This window comes from Gymnoscopelus microlampas (assembly GCF_963454915.1).
Source record: "Gymnoscopelus microlampas genome assembly, chromosome: 6".
Lineage (NCBI taxonomy): Eukaryota > Metazoa > Chordata > Actinopteri > Myctophiformes > Myctophidae > Gymnoscopelus > Gymnoscopelus microlampas.
In genome coordinates, this window is record NC_139943.1 from 37396908 (window position 1) to 37413860 (window position 16953).

Here is a 16953-nt window from a genome sequence, read left to right on the forward strand (position 1 = left end):
TAAACAACATTACGCAACAAGCCCAAAATAATTACCGTAGCTGCACTTTAGGAACAAGCCCAAAAAAGCCCAATATGTACAAGCGAAAAACAAGGCCAAACTCGCTTATAATAAGCGGACCTGGCAACACTGGTTGTATAGCTTGTAGATCTGCTCTTTTTTTGCCAGCGACACCGTCGTACGGTCGGAGTATAAAGCGGGCTGTGTGTGCTACGCTGCCACCCGGTATCCGCCCATATTATTCGCGTACAGGCCGACCTGAGCAGCTAGGCCAGAACGCCGGATCAAATGGAAAGTTCTAGCGATTAATTTGTACAGTTTCGCGTTGTTGTTCCTATTTTTGCTTTTGAAACAAACTTATAAACAACTTAAATGCTGAGGCGTTTCGGTGTGAAATAGGAAATGCAGAGATCGAGTGAAAAGGGAGGATTATCATCAGCTTGACTTCTTTAGGGTCGCTACTTTCGGACACGGAACTCCACACGCTAAAAGGTAAAACAAATGGATCGGATCGTTACATTTGTGTCCATATTTTGGGGGGAATGACATCTATCGATCTAGTAGATCTAAATAGGTTAATTAGCCCACTTTGGATCTTCTCACTCGGATCACTTGAGAGATATTCGCCGGCGAAAGTCTCGTTGTTTAATACAAACTACGCCCCAATTGTTAACCTACTGTCTGGCCCTGCAATGCAGACCTTTTGCAGTTAGCCTGTTTTATGGCGGCTTAAACAATCTGGGTTGTTCTTTAAAGCAGCGATTGTGCTTTAAAACGTTTGTTTTTTTCACGCACTAGTACCAGCCATGTTTGCATTAAAGTGAACTATTGAGATAATGACTCCTATAAAGGGGTATTTTAGCTTCTTGGAGGCTGTGTGTGGAATGGATCTCCTTGGAAGGCTAGGCTAACAATGCTCACAACCCTCTTCTGTTGGGAAGTCGATTGCTTTTAGGTACACTTATCGTCAAGCCAGGTTAAGTTGTGTACAGCAAAGCCATTAGAGGCATCCTTTTTTTGCCATGGTCATTGGACCTAAAGCAGGGGTCTTCATCAACGTTTTTCAGGCCAAGGACCTTTGAGCTGAGAGAGAGATGAAGCAGGGACCCTCACTACATATTGTATACACTTGTCTTGCAGATTAAATGTTTTCACAGATTTCATAGATGGCTTCATAGACTTGTTTGACAGCACTGTCATGTTGTATTCATGTTAATGTGTATTTTCAGACATTTAACCACTTAACCCCTCAATACTTACTAGTAAAATTGACCTTTTACTCTGTACTTGGTTTGCTCTTTTTCCCCCTACACTAAACCTCAGTCTTTACCGAAAATAGCCGATCTACAAGCTCACAGGAGGTGTTTGGGCTTATAGATCTGCTAGTTTGGGCTAAAGTTACCCTCAGAATAGGGATGCTAGGATTCAAGTGGTTAATGTAAAAAATAATAATCCTATATCACATTTAGATTTGGAGGACTAATAGTAGCCTAGGATCCCCTAGGGGTCCCGGACCCCCTGTTGAAGACCCCTGACCTAAAGGCAATTTACAACTGCAAGACTTGACCATAACATGTATTTCCTTGGACTCAGTGAAAAGTTGAAAGGCCTAATCAAAATAGAATCCGATTAATATAAACTGCACTGTGGTAGCTATTGAAATGGTAGTGGTTGCTTACAGCTCACATATTTATAATCACCATAGCTGGATCTAATGATTAGCCTGTTAATTTCAGTGACTAGACATACATCATCATCAGTGATGGACGCAGAGTCCCTCTTATTACATGCTCGACTGTCAGTGTTGCCAGGTTTTGCGAGAGAAACAAGCAACCAGGCTTATGAAAAAAGCCCAAAAGAAGCGAGCCCTTTGCCCTTTTAAACACATCCATTGGCTATTTGAAAATAGCCGATCTACAAGCTCACAAATCTTGAAGAAAATGTGGAATAATTGTGTAACATTTTAACAACTCATCTTGTATGGGGGTCCCTGGCATAAAATATTTTCAGATGGGGGGGGGGGTCTGTGGACAAATCCATATTCATTTGGGGGTCCTTGATATGAACATGTTTGAGAAACACTGGTTTAAACAACATAAAAAAGCCCCCAAAAAACGCAACCACCAATATTTACAATCAACTTTACAGAAAAAACAGCCCAAAGTCGCTTATGATAAGCGCACATGGCAACACTGTTGACTGTACATGAGAGCTCGCTGTACAGGTGTCACGGCCAGCCAACCAATCGATGCCTACTTTTGCAATGCAATTGGATGGAAACGTGTGGCAATATTTGTATCGAATATGTGGCCTGTGATATAAGGTCCGTGCTGTTATGGTAAAGACGTGTGACACTGGCACTAACTCTAATCTATCTTCAGGTAAAGATAAGGCCATTTACGATAACATTATATGTTTTGCTTAATAGTCGCACAAGGCATGTTAAACCTTTACTGCTGCAATCTAATGCATGATCCTGTTGAGTGTGCAATGTCACATACAAGTTCAACTGATCATTGAAAGCAGTGGTTCTCAACCATTTTCAGGTCGTGACCCCCCCTAAATAATCATATTTGAACTGGGGACCTCCCACCCTGATAAGCACTTGGAATGTAGGAGTTGAGGCATTACATTTTTGTTTGACTCTGTTCCACAGATAAATATTGTGAAAATGGCAGACCTACAAGCTCGCGAGGCGTTGTGAGTTTGTAGATCTGCTATTTTCACAATGTTTTCCTCTTTCTTATAATATTAGACAATTTGACCAGTTTTTATAGTATAGTTTGTTGATTACTTTTGATGCAGTAATGGCCTTTTTTCTTCTTTCTTTTTTTTTAGGTATTAAAAAGATCTTAACAGTCCTTAAATTGTTACGTCACTGTCATCTGTGGACCCCCTTAAAATCATGTGGGGACCCCCCTGGGGGTCCTGGTCCACATGTTGAGAACCACAGATTTAAAGGAGTTAAAAAGCTAAATAGTTTTTTTTTTTCCCTCTTTACAGTAACTACTTCTATACACGTATAGTTTTGTTATACAGATCGTACCTGCCAAACCATGGTGTCTTTTTGTTGTCTTCTCTAGACTAGACAATGTGCTCCTCCCTGACCCCAGGGCTGTGCTGTAGAGTACTTAGAATGCCATATGTACTGCAAAGGGTGGCTAAAACGCTATTGATCATTACACTGCTGGCCCAGAGAAGAAGCCTCCAGTTCCTTGTCAATTTTGGAACGTTAATGAAATGTCATAGATTTCTGCCTGGGATTAGTTGTCATTGCTCAGTCCACTTTCTAGGATTTAACATGGCAACTGTTTTGTGTGTTTTTATCCTCTTTGCAGTCATCATTTTCAGAAAACTGAATTAAAACAAAACTCCTTCCGTTTCTTATGACATGGAAACAGATATAATTTGACATGTAAATAAACAATTGGGACTTGCTTAATTCTCGTGTACAGTATACAGATGAGTTGTGTGCATGAAGTTTTGGTTTGCTCCCTAATGTCATTCCTTGACACTACCCACCAGGGGTTCACCTTGCTCATGTCCTTGGAAATGCCTCATGTACTGTACTTCCAAATGTTTTTTAATTCTGTTCTTGTATTTGTTTCTTTCCTGTCCTATAGGTGAATCATGACAGAATATAAGCTGGTGGTGGTGGGAGCTGGTGGCGTGGGCAAGAGCGCACTTACGATCCAGCTCATCCAGAATCATTTTGTTGATGAATATGACCCCACCATAGAGGTAAGTGCAATATGTGTGTGTCGGAGAGACTTTCTCCATGTGTATTTATGTCTGGGGGGGGAGTAGAAACTTTTTATCGTGTTATAGCAGGTTTTTCTTGTTTTAAGTGCTGAAAAGACACCAAACAGGTTTTTTATAATTTTCAGTGCATGCCTCCCTGTCTTCCTCAGTGGTCCAGTTAGACCCGTGCAAATCATTCATTACAGCATTCAGATAATAATTGTAATCAATTATTTATTTACAGTTGCAAGTTGATGCTCTAGTGTGCTTTATTTGAATGCCTGATAATATTTGAAATAGCCTGTTTAACCACATGAACCCTAGCGTCCCTAATCTGGGGTGAAAATGGCAGATCTGCAAGACGCAACGCATTGTGAGCTTGTAGATCAACTATTTTCGGCAGATTTGGTGTAGAGGGCGAAAAAAGGAGGCGGCCTAGTATAGACCCCTGCGGGACTATGGTCAATGAAGTGTATATAGCGTTCAAGTCACGGTTAATCCACCAACAGAGTAATGATGCACCTTCAGTTAAACAGATGATGGATATCTGAGATTAAGTGCTTGGATGATCTGACACATTAGAAATTACGACCCCATTATATTTTCTGAGTGCTATAAACTCGGGAAGATGGAGTGTCCTACCACAACAGCAAAGTTGATGTTTTATGCTGAGTCTGAGAGAATGCATTCTGCAGCTTTGCCTTGTAGCTCAAATTCTTTCAACATGATGTACTGCATTTAATACTTAATTTAATGAGCTCTAAATGTATGGGGGTGATCACACCAAGATGCATCACCAATAAAATTATTGTATTCCTGTGCTATTGTGTGCCTGGTGTGTGCTTGTCTTGTGCTGCACATCATGTTTTTGTAATGGTAGAGTCGCATGAAAGTGAAAATTCTCAACTTTTAAGCACAAGGCACGGGGTCGCACTGCTCATCAGTGCCTTGTTAATAGCCAAGAGCGCCAATACAGCGCTAGCGCTGGCAGCTCAAAAGCGCTTTCTGTGCACAGACCCAAGTTTACCAAGGTGTTTCTGAACCTGTAGTGATGGATCTTGGTGGGATCACCCCCTTAGACCCACAATTGTTACTTTATTATTGAACTGTAAGTGGCTACTTGAGTCCTGATGAATGCTCAACCTCTCCCTCCTCCAGGACTCTTACAGAAAGCAGGTGGTGATTGACGGGGAGACGTGTCTCCTGGACATCCTAGACACTGCAGGTCAGGAGGAGTACAGCGCTATGAGGGACCAGTATATGAGGACAGGGGAGGGCTTTCTCTGTGTCTTCGCCATCAACAACACCAAGTCCTTTGAGGACATTCACCACTATAGGTGAGCCAATGGCTAGGGTAGGGAGAGTGTTTACCAGACCACTGGCCCCATAAATGCCTCTGCAAGGTCAAGTTGTAAGGTCCTTATAATGGCTATACTGTAGGTGGTGATGCATGCTAACAGTGTAGGGGGGGGGAGGGGGGTCCATAAAGACATGTTTCCGTTTATTTTGTTCATGTTTTTGTCTTGGTACATCAATTAATATGAAATGTTGAAATAAGTTGTCACTTGGAATTCATGAGGGAGTTGTTCAATAAATGACAAGTGTCCATTGTGTTGACATGTAACTTTGACAACTCATGTGGCATTATGAATTCAATTAAAAAGGGAGTTTAATTAAATGGATAGTTCACCCAAATTTAATATTCCCTAATAGTTATATCAAATGTGAAATAAGGCATAACCATGTTTACAAATACATTGAGCAATATCGGTTTGCACAATCTGCAGATCTACAGTACAAGCTCACACCATGTCGCATAGCTTGTAGAATGGCAATTTTTTAAAACTTTGAAAATGGCTTTGTTTGTGTATTTTATATTTACTTGTTCATTGTATTAGTAAAGTTAAATGTTCCTAATTTATTTATATTTTATATATATTTTTAATTTATATATTTATTAGAACTGTCAGAATTGGCCAGAACCCTAATAAAAAATGTACTTCAGGTTGCGCTGGTAGTGAGCCATCTCTTAAGGGAGGACTTAAAACTAGCCATGGAGCCAATGGTTGTGGGCAGCTCGTTCCATGCATCTGTTGCAGTGTACAGGAATGAACTTTGGTCCATACAGCTGCTGATACGTGAGGCACAAAATTAGTGGAGCTTCCACTGGTTGAGTACCTTATGTACTGGGCTGACCTTGAGAAAATATTCATGCAGTTATTTAGATGCAGCATTATTTATGATCCTGTGAAACATACATATTTTTATTTGAATAACACTTTCCTTTTTTTTATTTTTTTTATTTAACCTTTATTTCACCAGAGAAATCACATTGAGACTAGTGTCTCTTTTACAAGTGTGCCCTGGCCAAGAGAAGAGGCAAATAAAATGTTACACAGCTCTGCCAGTAACGACAATACAGGACATAACAAAACAAAGACAAACATGACATCCGTAATACCAAAGACCTACTACCAATAGCACCAATACAGACTATTTAAAATACTAATAACAACAATACATCATAAAACTAATAAACTAATATAAGACTAAGATCACAGCAATTGCTACTTGTCAAAGCAGGAGCAATGGTTGGAGAATGTGCCCATGGCAATCCTCTTAAAAGACACTAGAGGGATCAATGAAGCCAATTTTAATCTGGTCTGTAGATCGTTCCATGACCAAGGCCCAAAAAACGCAAGGGTTTTTTTCCCTGCCTCAGATTTAGTAGTGGGTACGACATAGCGCATCCAGGCATTCGATCTGAGGTTAAGCGAATTTTGGACAAGATTAAATTTTGAACAAATGTACGAGGGGGAATTTCCAAGAATGGCTTTATATATAAAAGTGTACCAATGTAGCAACCTGCGAGATGCTAAGGAGGACCACCCTACTAGGGAATACAGAATACAATGATGTGTCCTATAGGTGGAGCTGGTAATGAACCTCAACGCAGCATGATAAAGGGGATCAAGTCTACCCAATATTGAGGGACAGGCGAATCGATACACAATGTCGCCATAGTCGAGTTGCGACATAAACAGGCCAGTGACCAGCCTTTTCCTTGAAGCAAAAGAAAAACAGGACTTCATTCTATAAAAGAAGCTTACTGTGAATTTTAACTTCTTAATCAACGCTTCAATGTGATGATTGAAGTTTAACTTGTTATCCAACCAAATTCCCAGATATTTGTAAAGCACCACCCATTCGATGGTTACTCCTTCCAAGGTGGTGATATTTGGGGGGATAATGTCAGCTCTATTTGGAGTAAATAGCATGGCCTTGGTTTTTTGGCCGTTTAATAGCAATTTGCTATTTACCAATTCATGCTGCAATGAGACAAAATCTGAGGCCAAGTTTGAAACTGCTACATCAAAAGAAGGAGCACAAGAGTACAGAATTGTGTCATCGGCATACATATGATACTTACAATGCTTAGATTGACTACAAATATGATTGACATACAAGAGAAAAAGCAATGGGCCAAGAATGGAACCTTGGGGTTCCATTCTTGGAACCCCAAGGGGCTCAACTTTGAGCCACATTGTACCAATGCCCCTGCCAGTATTATTAGCGCATTTCTGTCTAGCAAGAAATGTTATCCTCTGGTTTACCTTCATGATAACTTTCAGTGTCATGCTCTCTCCAGATAAAGAGTTATTGTATGCATCCCAAATGGGTTACTTCTTCCTTATCTTTAATTGTCGAGTTACCAACAACTACTGTGAGCCCCTGGGATTTATTTTGTTTGGCTCTGGACCCAAACAGGATTGTCCTGGCTTAGATTGAGTCCTGTTGTGTGAACTGTCTACCATCATTACCAACTGGATCGCCTGTTTCGGCTTGACCTGCTGTGTTATTTTGAATCAATTAAACTGACACATGATTCAACGTGCTGTGTACGTTCAGTAGTATGTTCTACTGAGTCAGGGTTTGTCTGTCTGGTCGACTTTGTGTGTATGTATATGTATATATGTATATGTATGTTGACTATTTTATGTTCTCAAATATGTAATCAATCAAATATAAGTATGTCAAATTAATAATTATAAGATTTTTTTTTCTTTTTACAATTATCAGTTCAAACATTTGTAAATGGTGGGCTAGGACATTGCAATATCGAGAATCAAAAATCTCCATTGTTTGGGCTCTAAACATGGGTTCTTATTCCTGACATTCCTGTCCCTGTCCAGAGAACAGATCAAGCGAGTAAAGGACTCGGAGGATGTCCCCATGGTGCTGGTGGGGAACAAGTGTGACCTTCCGTCTCGGACAGTGGACACCAAGCAGGCTCAGGACTTAGCACGTAGCTACGGCATCCCCTTCATCGAGACCTCAGCCAAAACCAGACAGGTGAGAGTCCAGGCAGCGATGAACCACACCTGAACACTCGGATACTTGAGGGGCATTTATACTTAGTTACGCGGTGGTGTCACACCGAAAATGGCAGATCTAGCTGATCATGTAGATCAGCTATTTTTGCTGCGCAACCACATATAAATCAGCTATTTCTTTTCTTTTGAAGTAGTCAGTTTGGCACACAACTTCTCACATAAGCTTCCCATTGGTTGAATCTGGGGTGTCACACCATTAACAATCCAGCAGTTCTACAACCATTTTTTTTTGTCACAGCATAATCAATTAGAATTATTCTGCGAGATAAGCTCATAGCAGCTGTTTTCAGGTGTACGTGCACTGGTTCGCTAATCTTAGTGCTTGAGTCACATGAAATGCTAAGGTCATTTGACTCTTATGGGGGTTTGATCTTTATGTTGAATAACAGGGCTTGGAAATGTCTCCGGCAATGTGTTGTGCATCCTTAAAGACTCTTTGGTTAATTGATTAATGCTTTTCATGGGTGCTAATGGAATTAGTGCATGTTGTGGATATGTGAAAATATTTCATCATCAGGGCCTTCTCTAATGGATCCTATATCGCAAGGAATCAACGATCAGTGGATATGTGTCATGAAATCCGCATGGCTGGGAAATGTCTATAATTACTTGAAGGGGTAAATGATTCTGGCTAATGTCTACTGTTGTTGTGACCTGGTGCTGGAGGAGGTACCATGCTGCAGGGTGACATCCACTTGTGTGTGCTGTAAGCATGGCCTTGTGTGGCTGGATGGATGGCACTGATGTGTATGCAAACCTTTTCCTGATCTCTTCGGGGCAATTGGGGGGGTAATCACAGCTCCCTATGGTGCTGGGCACTTGATGATCCAATGATTCTTCTCTAATTAGTTCTCTCTGCAATCCAATCTCTCCATCTGGGTGTACCTGTGATTTACTGTCCACAAGGTTGCTGCTACTACTATTGCACCGATCGCTATCTTTCACAGCCAGTCAGTTTGTTTATCAGATGTCAGTGTTTTGCTTTTATCAAAGACAACTCAGCTATAGCTGTTAAAAAGCTTATGTCATTACATGCAACCCCGATTTGCCTATATAAAGTTAACCACTTTAACCCTATATAGCCTCTGTACTTTGTTGACCAGGGTCCCCCATGGGTCTATTTTTGGCCCACTTTTTTCCCCCTTACACCAAATCTCTTAAGCGAAAATATCCAATCTACATGGCTCACAATGTTTCATGCTGCATTGTGAGTTTGTACATTGGCTATTTTTGTCAAATGTTCTCCCAAGAATAGGGAAGCTAGGGTTCATGTGGTTAAGTCAATCCTAAAGCGCATATCCCCTCAGATTGTTGGCCTGCTAATCACTTTGGTGCTACACGAGATCTACACGATCCCTGTACAATCTCCTAATTCACGGGTGCATCCATTCCGTAATCTGTTACACATGGACCTGTGTGTCGCCCTGTATTCCCTAACATTGAGGGAAGTTGTCTCTCACACTACAGAGAGTGGAGGATGCCTTTTACACTCTGGTACGGGAGATCAGGCTGTACCGGCTCAATAAGCTCAGCAAGGAAGAAAAGACTCCGCGCTGCGTCAAGCTTAAAAAGTGTGTTGTGATGTGAAAGGGGTAAGTGTATGCAGCCGCGCCTCGGCCAGGTCTGTGTGTTGGTGGGGGGCTCTGGTGGGGGGCGTGCAGGGAAGACGGCACGCGGAGAGAGGGGAGGGACTGGTGCTTTGTGAGCTCTCCCAAGTTAACCCTTTTGGTTTCTGCTGGGGTAGCTGTGGTGCGGTTCTAAGTGGACATTGGTGTGCCTCTTGATTTCTCTTGTGATGTGTTTTTTTTGTGTAACTGTACATCATGGTTGATCAATTCCTTAATCGGCTGAAATCAATGTGGATGGAGAACTGTGAACTGTGTCGAGTCAATTTGTGATTAATGGAGACTTAAATGGTAATCTGGGCCCAAATCAAGCACTGAAACATTCCCAAGGTGGTGTGATAAGAGACTGGAAGAGATAATGGGTCATTGTGCAAAAGGTTTGTGTATGTGTGCGTGTTGGGAAAAGAATGTGAGTTTTTCTTTCATATACAAAATCTTCGTAACTCTTTGCTGTGTTCTCCCTGATATAATGTCAAATCTGTTTGAGTATGGCAACATAAACGAAAAACAAACATCTTTCTAATCCTATAAAAGGGAATACCACTGAATTTCAGCTTTGTATTATTCCCGAGGACATTTGGATCTGTTTTGTGAATATTTAAAGACAGAATTGTGAGAATTGACGTGATCTCTATTCTATGATGTGACAGATATCACTGGTTCCAGGATGGCTTTCAATGATTAGGGTAAAACCCATGAATCTGACCTGGATATTAAAAAACAAACAAATTAAGAATAAATGATAAAAAAGAAACACCAAAAGTCTCTAACTGGCCACTGATTTCTTGTGCCTATAATTAGTTCAGTTAGTGATAGATCTGTAATCGGGTCTCAAGATGGAAATTAGTGGTATTACCAATTTCATAAACTGCATTTCAAGTAAAATTTAATGGGAAAAAAATACATTCACCATTTTATTTGATTTTAGATTTTCTTCCACATGTATTTGATATCTATTTTAAAGTACTATAATAACACAATGTTTTTCTTTCTTTCTTTTCAGGGAGTTGATGATGCCTTTTACACATTAGTGCGAGAAATCCGGAAACATAAGGAGAAGATGAGCAAGGAAGGAAAGAAGAAGAAAAAGAAGTCCAAGACAAAGTGTACACTTATGTGAATAATCAACCCCCTTTTTTCAAGACAGACTAAAAAAAAGAAAACACATTGAACAGTTAATACATTTTGTACATTACACTAAATTATTAGCCTCTTTCTCAATACCCATCTTAGTGAATACTAAAATGAACCTGACCTGTTTTTTTTCTCTTCTGCCTTTTCTGTTATATTCTACTCGGAAACCAATAAGCTTTATTTCCTATTAGTGCCAGTTGCCCACATGTGTTGGTCCAGCAGCCTGTTTGAGCTTACTTTTATCTTTAACCACTTAAACCCTATACTTTTTTTTGACTGGATTCCCAAGGGCTCTATACTAGGCCCCCTTCTGTTTTCCCTCTACACTAAATATCTTTGCTGAAAATAGATCTACAAGCTTGTCGATGTATTTTCTGCCCCAGAATAGGGATGGTAGGGTTCAAGTGGTTAAATTTTATTGATTTTTGTTTTCAATTGGTAGGATTGCTCTGTTGAATTGGAGGGTTTTATATAACCGCTGAATTGTTGTCACAACACCTTTTTTAGACTAACTATATTTAGTTACAACTTGCATTATTTTTTTGTATTCCTTTGCTGGAAGGCCATGACATGCAAATGTTTTACAATACCCTTTCAAGTATGGGATGCCAAAGACTGTTTCATCCCATTCAATTAGACTCAAAGTAAGATGAGGAGAACGGACCAAACACGTAGATGGATGAAGTCCAAATATCCCAGCCACTGTGTAATGCCCCCCATCTCTCTTAGGTATGACTTAGTTGTTTAAAGTATGCATGTGAATTCCTTCGCTTCCACAATGTTTTAACACCTGACTTGGATATTATTATAATTTACATTTTGTCAATGCTTTCGTATTGTGTGGGTGGTTCTTTCTTGCCACCATAAGAGACTTATTTTGCATGCATTGTGTCCTTGATGACCATGGAATTACAAAGTCTTGCAAATACTGTACGACACAGTTATTGGAGTGGGGATCTCTGACCCAAGCAGACATTATATAGTGTTACGTTTTTCATGTTTTTGAGGTCATTAATATTCCCCATGCCTGAGGACAAAACCAGCAGTGGTTTTTAGACATATATCACAAATTGCAGGGTCGTTGATGATGCAGGGCAACAAAACGTAAGATGCCTATCGGAGCACCAAATCCCTGTTATATTTCTTTATTAAATGACGTTAATATGAGACCAGCAGCCAAATATTGAGTTGTTCAGAGTCACTTAATGTTGCTCAGATTCATCCCTTGATAAAAGGCAATTTTGTTTTGTTTTTGTGTTAGGTGGATTATTTTCCAAATTGTATACAGGTTATTTTCGCCTTATGGCAGTATTTTGTGGTGGTCATCACAAAACGATCAGAATGATGGAGCTCCTATCCACCTGTTTCCTAGACTGTGTGTTTTCCACTTCCTGTCGATTTGATCCAATGAAACTGGTCAGATGACCAATGAAATCGACAGGAAGTGGAAAACACACAGCCTAGGAAACGGGTGAATAGAATAAGTTCTGGCCCATTTGTCATCTGATTGACTATTTGGCTAAAGGTTCAATAATTTGAAAAATCCAGATTATTTGTCTTCCAACAACTAGACATAAATGCACATATTCCTGCTCTGCGGCTTATTTCTGCCATAAGGACCGTTTGGCTTAGTACTGTCTAGATAATACTGTCTAGATAATAGTGTAACATTTTAAGTGAAATCCTTTCTATCGAATCAAATTTATTTTCAGCTATTATCTTGCCTTTTCTAACTCCTGGGATGTATCCCATAGTATGGTGTCACTGAGGATATTCTAAATGTATTGTTCAAATGGACTTTCAGATTTCTCCTTTTGTAGAGCTTTTTGAGAACTTCGGAGTTCGGATTCCATTTGCTGAAGTGTTGAAATTATTTGCTGGGCTGCCTTTCAATAGAAATGACTTTCCGGTTAAATATTTTTTTTTCCTCACAAAGCTTGTGTATCAGAGTGGTGTAACTGGAACTGATGTCAGTAAATGAGGCAGTAATTGCCATAAAATTGTTTTTCAGAGAAAATTGTCAGAATTCATTTTGAAAGAAAACGCTTAGTTTTTTTCCCCCTCCGGGTCAACTCATATTTCACCTTTTCCAACCTTTATTTCAAGCTTGTTCCACCAAGGGTTCTGCGTTATGCCTTTTATGTTTGCATTTGGTGCTACATTTAGATGGCAAAAAGACAACCTTGTTGGGCTGTGCTTTGAACAAGGCTTTTTCTGCCTACCGTTTCTGCTTCTCCTTCACCATCTGCTCCCAATGATTGTTCTCTACTGTTCCTCGTTGGTCCATCAGCAGCTTGAATGGTTCTGGCTTGGCTGGCTTTGTCACGACTGCACTGAAAGACACAATGCCCAAAATATAATTCATTTTGTTTTCAGGCTTAATGAATTTCGACCCAATGGATCATTATTCTTTATTTCATGAAGTAGATAACTGTTAATGCAATCTTAATTATGGAACCCACTTGTTAACAAAACCGTTTCAAAAGTAGTTTTACCGAATTGTTTGAAATGTTCTTATTCCTTTTATTGCGTGCCAACGGCTGATTTCTGAAATGTCAATCATTTATACCTGGATCGTATTTTAACAACCTTTGTATAGTTGTGATACTGAAAGGTGCATATTTTGTAAATTGTGCTTCATTTCGTTGGTGTGTCTTAATGAATGTTGCTTTAATGGAGTTTCGCTCCTCTCTGTGTATGTGACTGGGTCCAGGTTTAGAGGAGTGAATGAATGACCACTTTACAGCACACCCATTGAGATATCTGTGGGCAGTGTAGAGTGGTGATCTGATCTCAAAGGAGTCTATTTTTTGCCATGAATCTCACCACTCCTATTTAATGTGTAATAAAGAACAAAATAAAGAGGAACATGTCTTTTGTGCTTCTGTTCTAAATAATCCATATTGGTAGGTCTGGTTGTCTTATAAAGCAGTGGTTTTCAACCCTTTCATATCAAGGTCCATTATTTATTCGGCATTTGAGCCACAGACCACCATTTGATGACCTTTAGCCTCGCAAACCCAAGATATTTTGTTATCGTTGGCTACGATTTTGTCCACAATTCCATGCTTTATTGATGTGGTACCATAGGAGAGACGACAGGCAAACGATCAAAATAACTCTTGAGAGCGTAAAATTAAATGAGTTAAAGATCTACTAGAGTCCATTTGGTTACCAACTCCATTTAGCTGGGGACCACCGGGAACCCCCTCAAGGACCACTGGTTGAGATTTTGAGAACCACTGTTAAAAAGGATTACCATGCCTATTGGCCAAGGTGTATTTACAGTTTTCTGCTTCATGTTATTTGTACTGCCTTCAAAGCACAATAGCCAGGCAATCGCATAATCACTTATGTATATTATAGTGTAAATCTCTGAATTAAAATGCAAAAGCTTCTTACACAGCAAGCAGAAATGTTATGCCTGCTTTCTCACAATGTCCATACAGAACAAGAGCTTTCCCAGCAGGGGGCACTGTTTCCTTAAGTCATGTGAGATCTCCAACCTTCTACACCTATTTGAAGCATGACTTTCCCAGACAGCCTCTGTGTACTGTACTGGTCCAAGGAGATCCGGCCTTTCCAAAAGAGAATTTAATCAGGAAAGACCAGATTTTCTTCCTCGCTGGGAAACTAAGCATATAATTTATAAACGGTGCAGTCGTTGGGTGGGGTTTATGTAAAACACTATTTTGTAACACCCCCCCAACACACACAAATCAACTTATCAACATGGAAGTCCAAAGTCCAAAGTTCATTTCTATCACCTGCCGTCTAATCACTGCCAAAACAGATCTGACAGTGACAGTTTTCTAAAAGCTGTCCAACAAACAGCCATAGAAACTGTGTTCTACTTGACATTGAGATATTTAAAAACTTACCAACATCTTAGCCCTCAACTTAACATTACCCCAGGCTGATTGTAGGACTACAAAAGTGAATTATGAAATGTTCAAAGCAGTGCCATTAGGTCATGAGAACAGCCCTACATAATGGCCGTATAAATCTTGTTAACCACTTAAAGTCTGGCGTCCCTATTTTGGGCACGTCATTATAGGCAAACATTTTCCAATATATTCCAAAATAGCAAATCGATTAATTGTTTTGGCTATTTCTTCAATAGGCCTCAAGTGGTTTTAAGTATCTCAAAAAGTTGAGGCCCTTCCTTATATCACATTATCAAATGTTTTATCATTACATTAGCCTAGGATATATGTATTTGTTTGAGTCTGACTTGAGCTTTCACATCAAATGTCAAAATCAATAAAATACATCTATGATAGTCTTGATCCAACGCTATCATTACATGATAAATCAATAAAAGCCCCAATAGAATGGGGAGTAAATGATTGCCTTCGAAAGATTTATAGTATGCTACTTGATGTTGCAGTGTGAAACGGCATTAATTTTAGAAATAAAAGTTCTCCCAGTCAATGTTTTTGACTGAAGAACAAAACATACTTTAGTTTTACATGCACATGCCTGCCAACATTCAGACAGTGCAAGATTTGTGTGTGTACTAGTAGCCCCCTCAAAGGAATCACAGCAGTTCAGTATTTTGTGTGCCATTATAATGATTAATTATCCACAATTATTCATAATATTTAGCTTGTAGTTAGACATTTAGAATAGAATTACACTTTCAAATTTGATCTGTATTTATCTTTCTCACCAGCAGCTCTAATATGCCCTTCAAGGGATGTCAGATGGATTTTAGGATATTGGATGGATGCTATAGTAGTTTCAGAAGACTGCCTGTAGCAATGCATGGCAGGGTATTGTAATTGCTCCATTCTGTCTGTGTATCTGTTTGTCTGTGAGCAAAATAACTTGAGGAAGGATGCACAGATTTTCAAGACATTATTAATTTTGGGGTCCAAAAGATCACAATCAAGACCAAGGTCAAAATTATTGATCATATCTCAGAAAAGAACATTGTTGAAGGCAGGGTTTGTACCCTATATGTGATCTTATGTATTATTTTTTTGTAAGTAGTTTTATCACATTCTTTCAGAATTTATCACGTTTTGGTGTTATGATTATAGCATTGCATTTTATCTTCCAGAGGAACTTAATCATTTATCTTCTATTACATTGTATAGTTTTGATTCTCCCAATAGCATCCATCTGCAGACTCGGAGAGTGACTCACAGTGATGGCGTGATCTGTCTCAGATTGATTGTGGCCCCAGGCGTGATCACAGGAAGTGTGGTTTACTCAAAATATTAAACGTAGACCTACTATGTACAAATAAATTGAAATATCCGTTCTCTAGGTTTCATTAAGGTGACTCTCCACCAAACAGATTACTACAGACTACAACAGACTGGCAGTCTGTTGGCAAAAGTTGGCATTTAGTTCAGCACATTCAGAACATTGTAGCGCAGCTCTAGTCGTAGACTAGAGCTGCTTTGCTTTGGAGTTGATCGCTATAGGAGTTGAGAGTTGAGAATATGGTATCTAGTTCAAAAGTGCGACGATGGGCGATGTTATCTTATCTAGGTGTAAACAAAAAAAAAGGCATGGGTTTCCAAGGCTAATCTAGGTGTGGTCCTGCATCAGAGGCAGACGAGAGGGAAAAACTAAAGACACAAGAAAGAAATGGAAAGTAAAGTAAAAGCACCTCAAAATTGTACTTAAGTACGATACTTTAATCTATTGTAAACTCTCTTCTATCTCTTGTATAAAAAAAAACTAACTTTATTATTTATTCTGTATTTAAATGCATGGTGGCTATGGTACAGTAGCCTATATATCCACTGTGATCATGCATAAGATCAGTTTTGATATTGGGGTTAAAAATGAAGTTGTAGTTCCTATGATCAAGCCTAGGGCTGATCACGCCTCGGTCCTATCACTCCATTGACCGGTCTCTGAGCCTGCAGATGGACCCTTCTTGATTCCTCATCTCATGTACAGTATATGAGCCCAGTGAAATCCTCAGTGTTTATTTATCCATTTGTAACGCACAGAGTGTACAAATGGAAGCATTTGTACACTCTCAGAGTTAACTAAAATGAACACTACAGGACTATGGATTTTACTGTGCAGGTGTTTAC

General features: G+C 39.6%; 1 protein-coding gene across 2 annotated transcripts; it reads left to right on the top strand.

Annotated features, from left to right (window-relative positions):
• The first annotated feature begins 226 nt into the window (after positions 1-226).
• Positions 227-13762, top strand: kras (v-Ki-ras2 Kirsten rat sarcoma viral oncogene homolog). Of its 2 annotated transcripts, XM_084059314.1 has the most exons (6): positions 227-492; positions 3624-3741; positions 4900-5078; positions 7935-8094; positions 9603-9727; positions 10764-13762. In XM_084059314.1, exons 2-5 carry the CDS (start codon positions 3631-3633, stop codon positions 9720-9722), a joined length of 570 nt encoding a protein of 189 aa, XP_083915440.1. In that variant the 5' UTR covers positions 227-492; positions 3624-3630; the 3' UTR covers positions 9723-9727; positions 10764-13762. The 2 variants fall into 2 exon arrangements, with proteins under 2 accessions (XP_083915440.1, XP_083915441.1); XM_084059315.1 differs by lacking the exon at positions 9603-9727 and having other exon boundaries at positions 231-492.
• Positions 13763-16953: the final 3191 nt, after the last annotated feature.

What these genes read in the sequence shown, in the direction of transcription:
- kras (XM_084059314.1), top strand. Translation starts at nt 3,631, where the DNA reads ATGACAGAATATAAGCTGGTGGTGGTGGGAGCTGGTGGCGTGGGCAAG. An exon ending in AATATGACCCCACCATAGAG is followed by an intron (nt 3,742 to 4,899) that starts GTAAGTGCAATA and finishes TCCCTCCTCCAG; the next exon opens with GACTCTTACAGAAAGCAGGT. An exon ending in GAGGACATTCACCACTATAG is followed by an intron (nt 5,079 to 7,934) that starts GTGAGCCAATGG and finishes GTCCCTGTCCAG; the next exon opens with AGAACAGATCAAGCGAGTAA.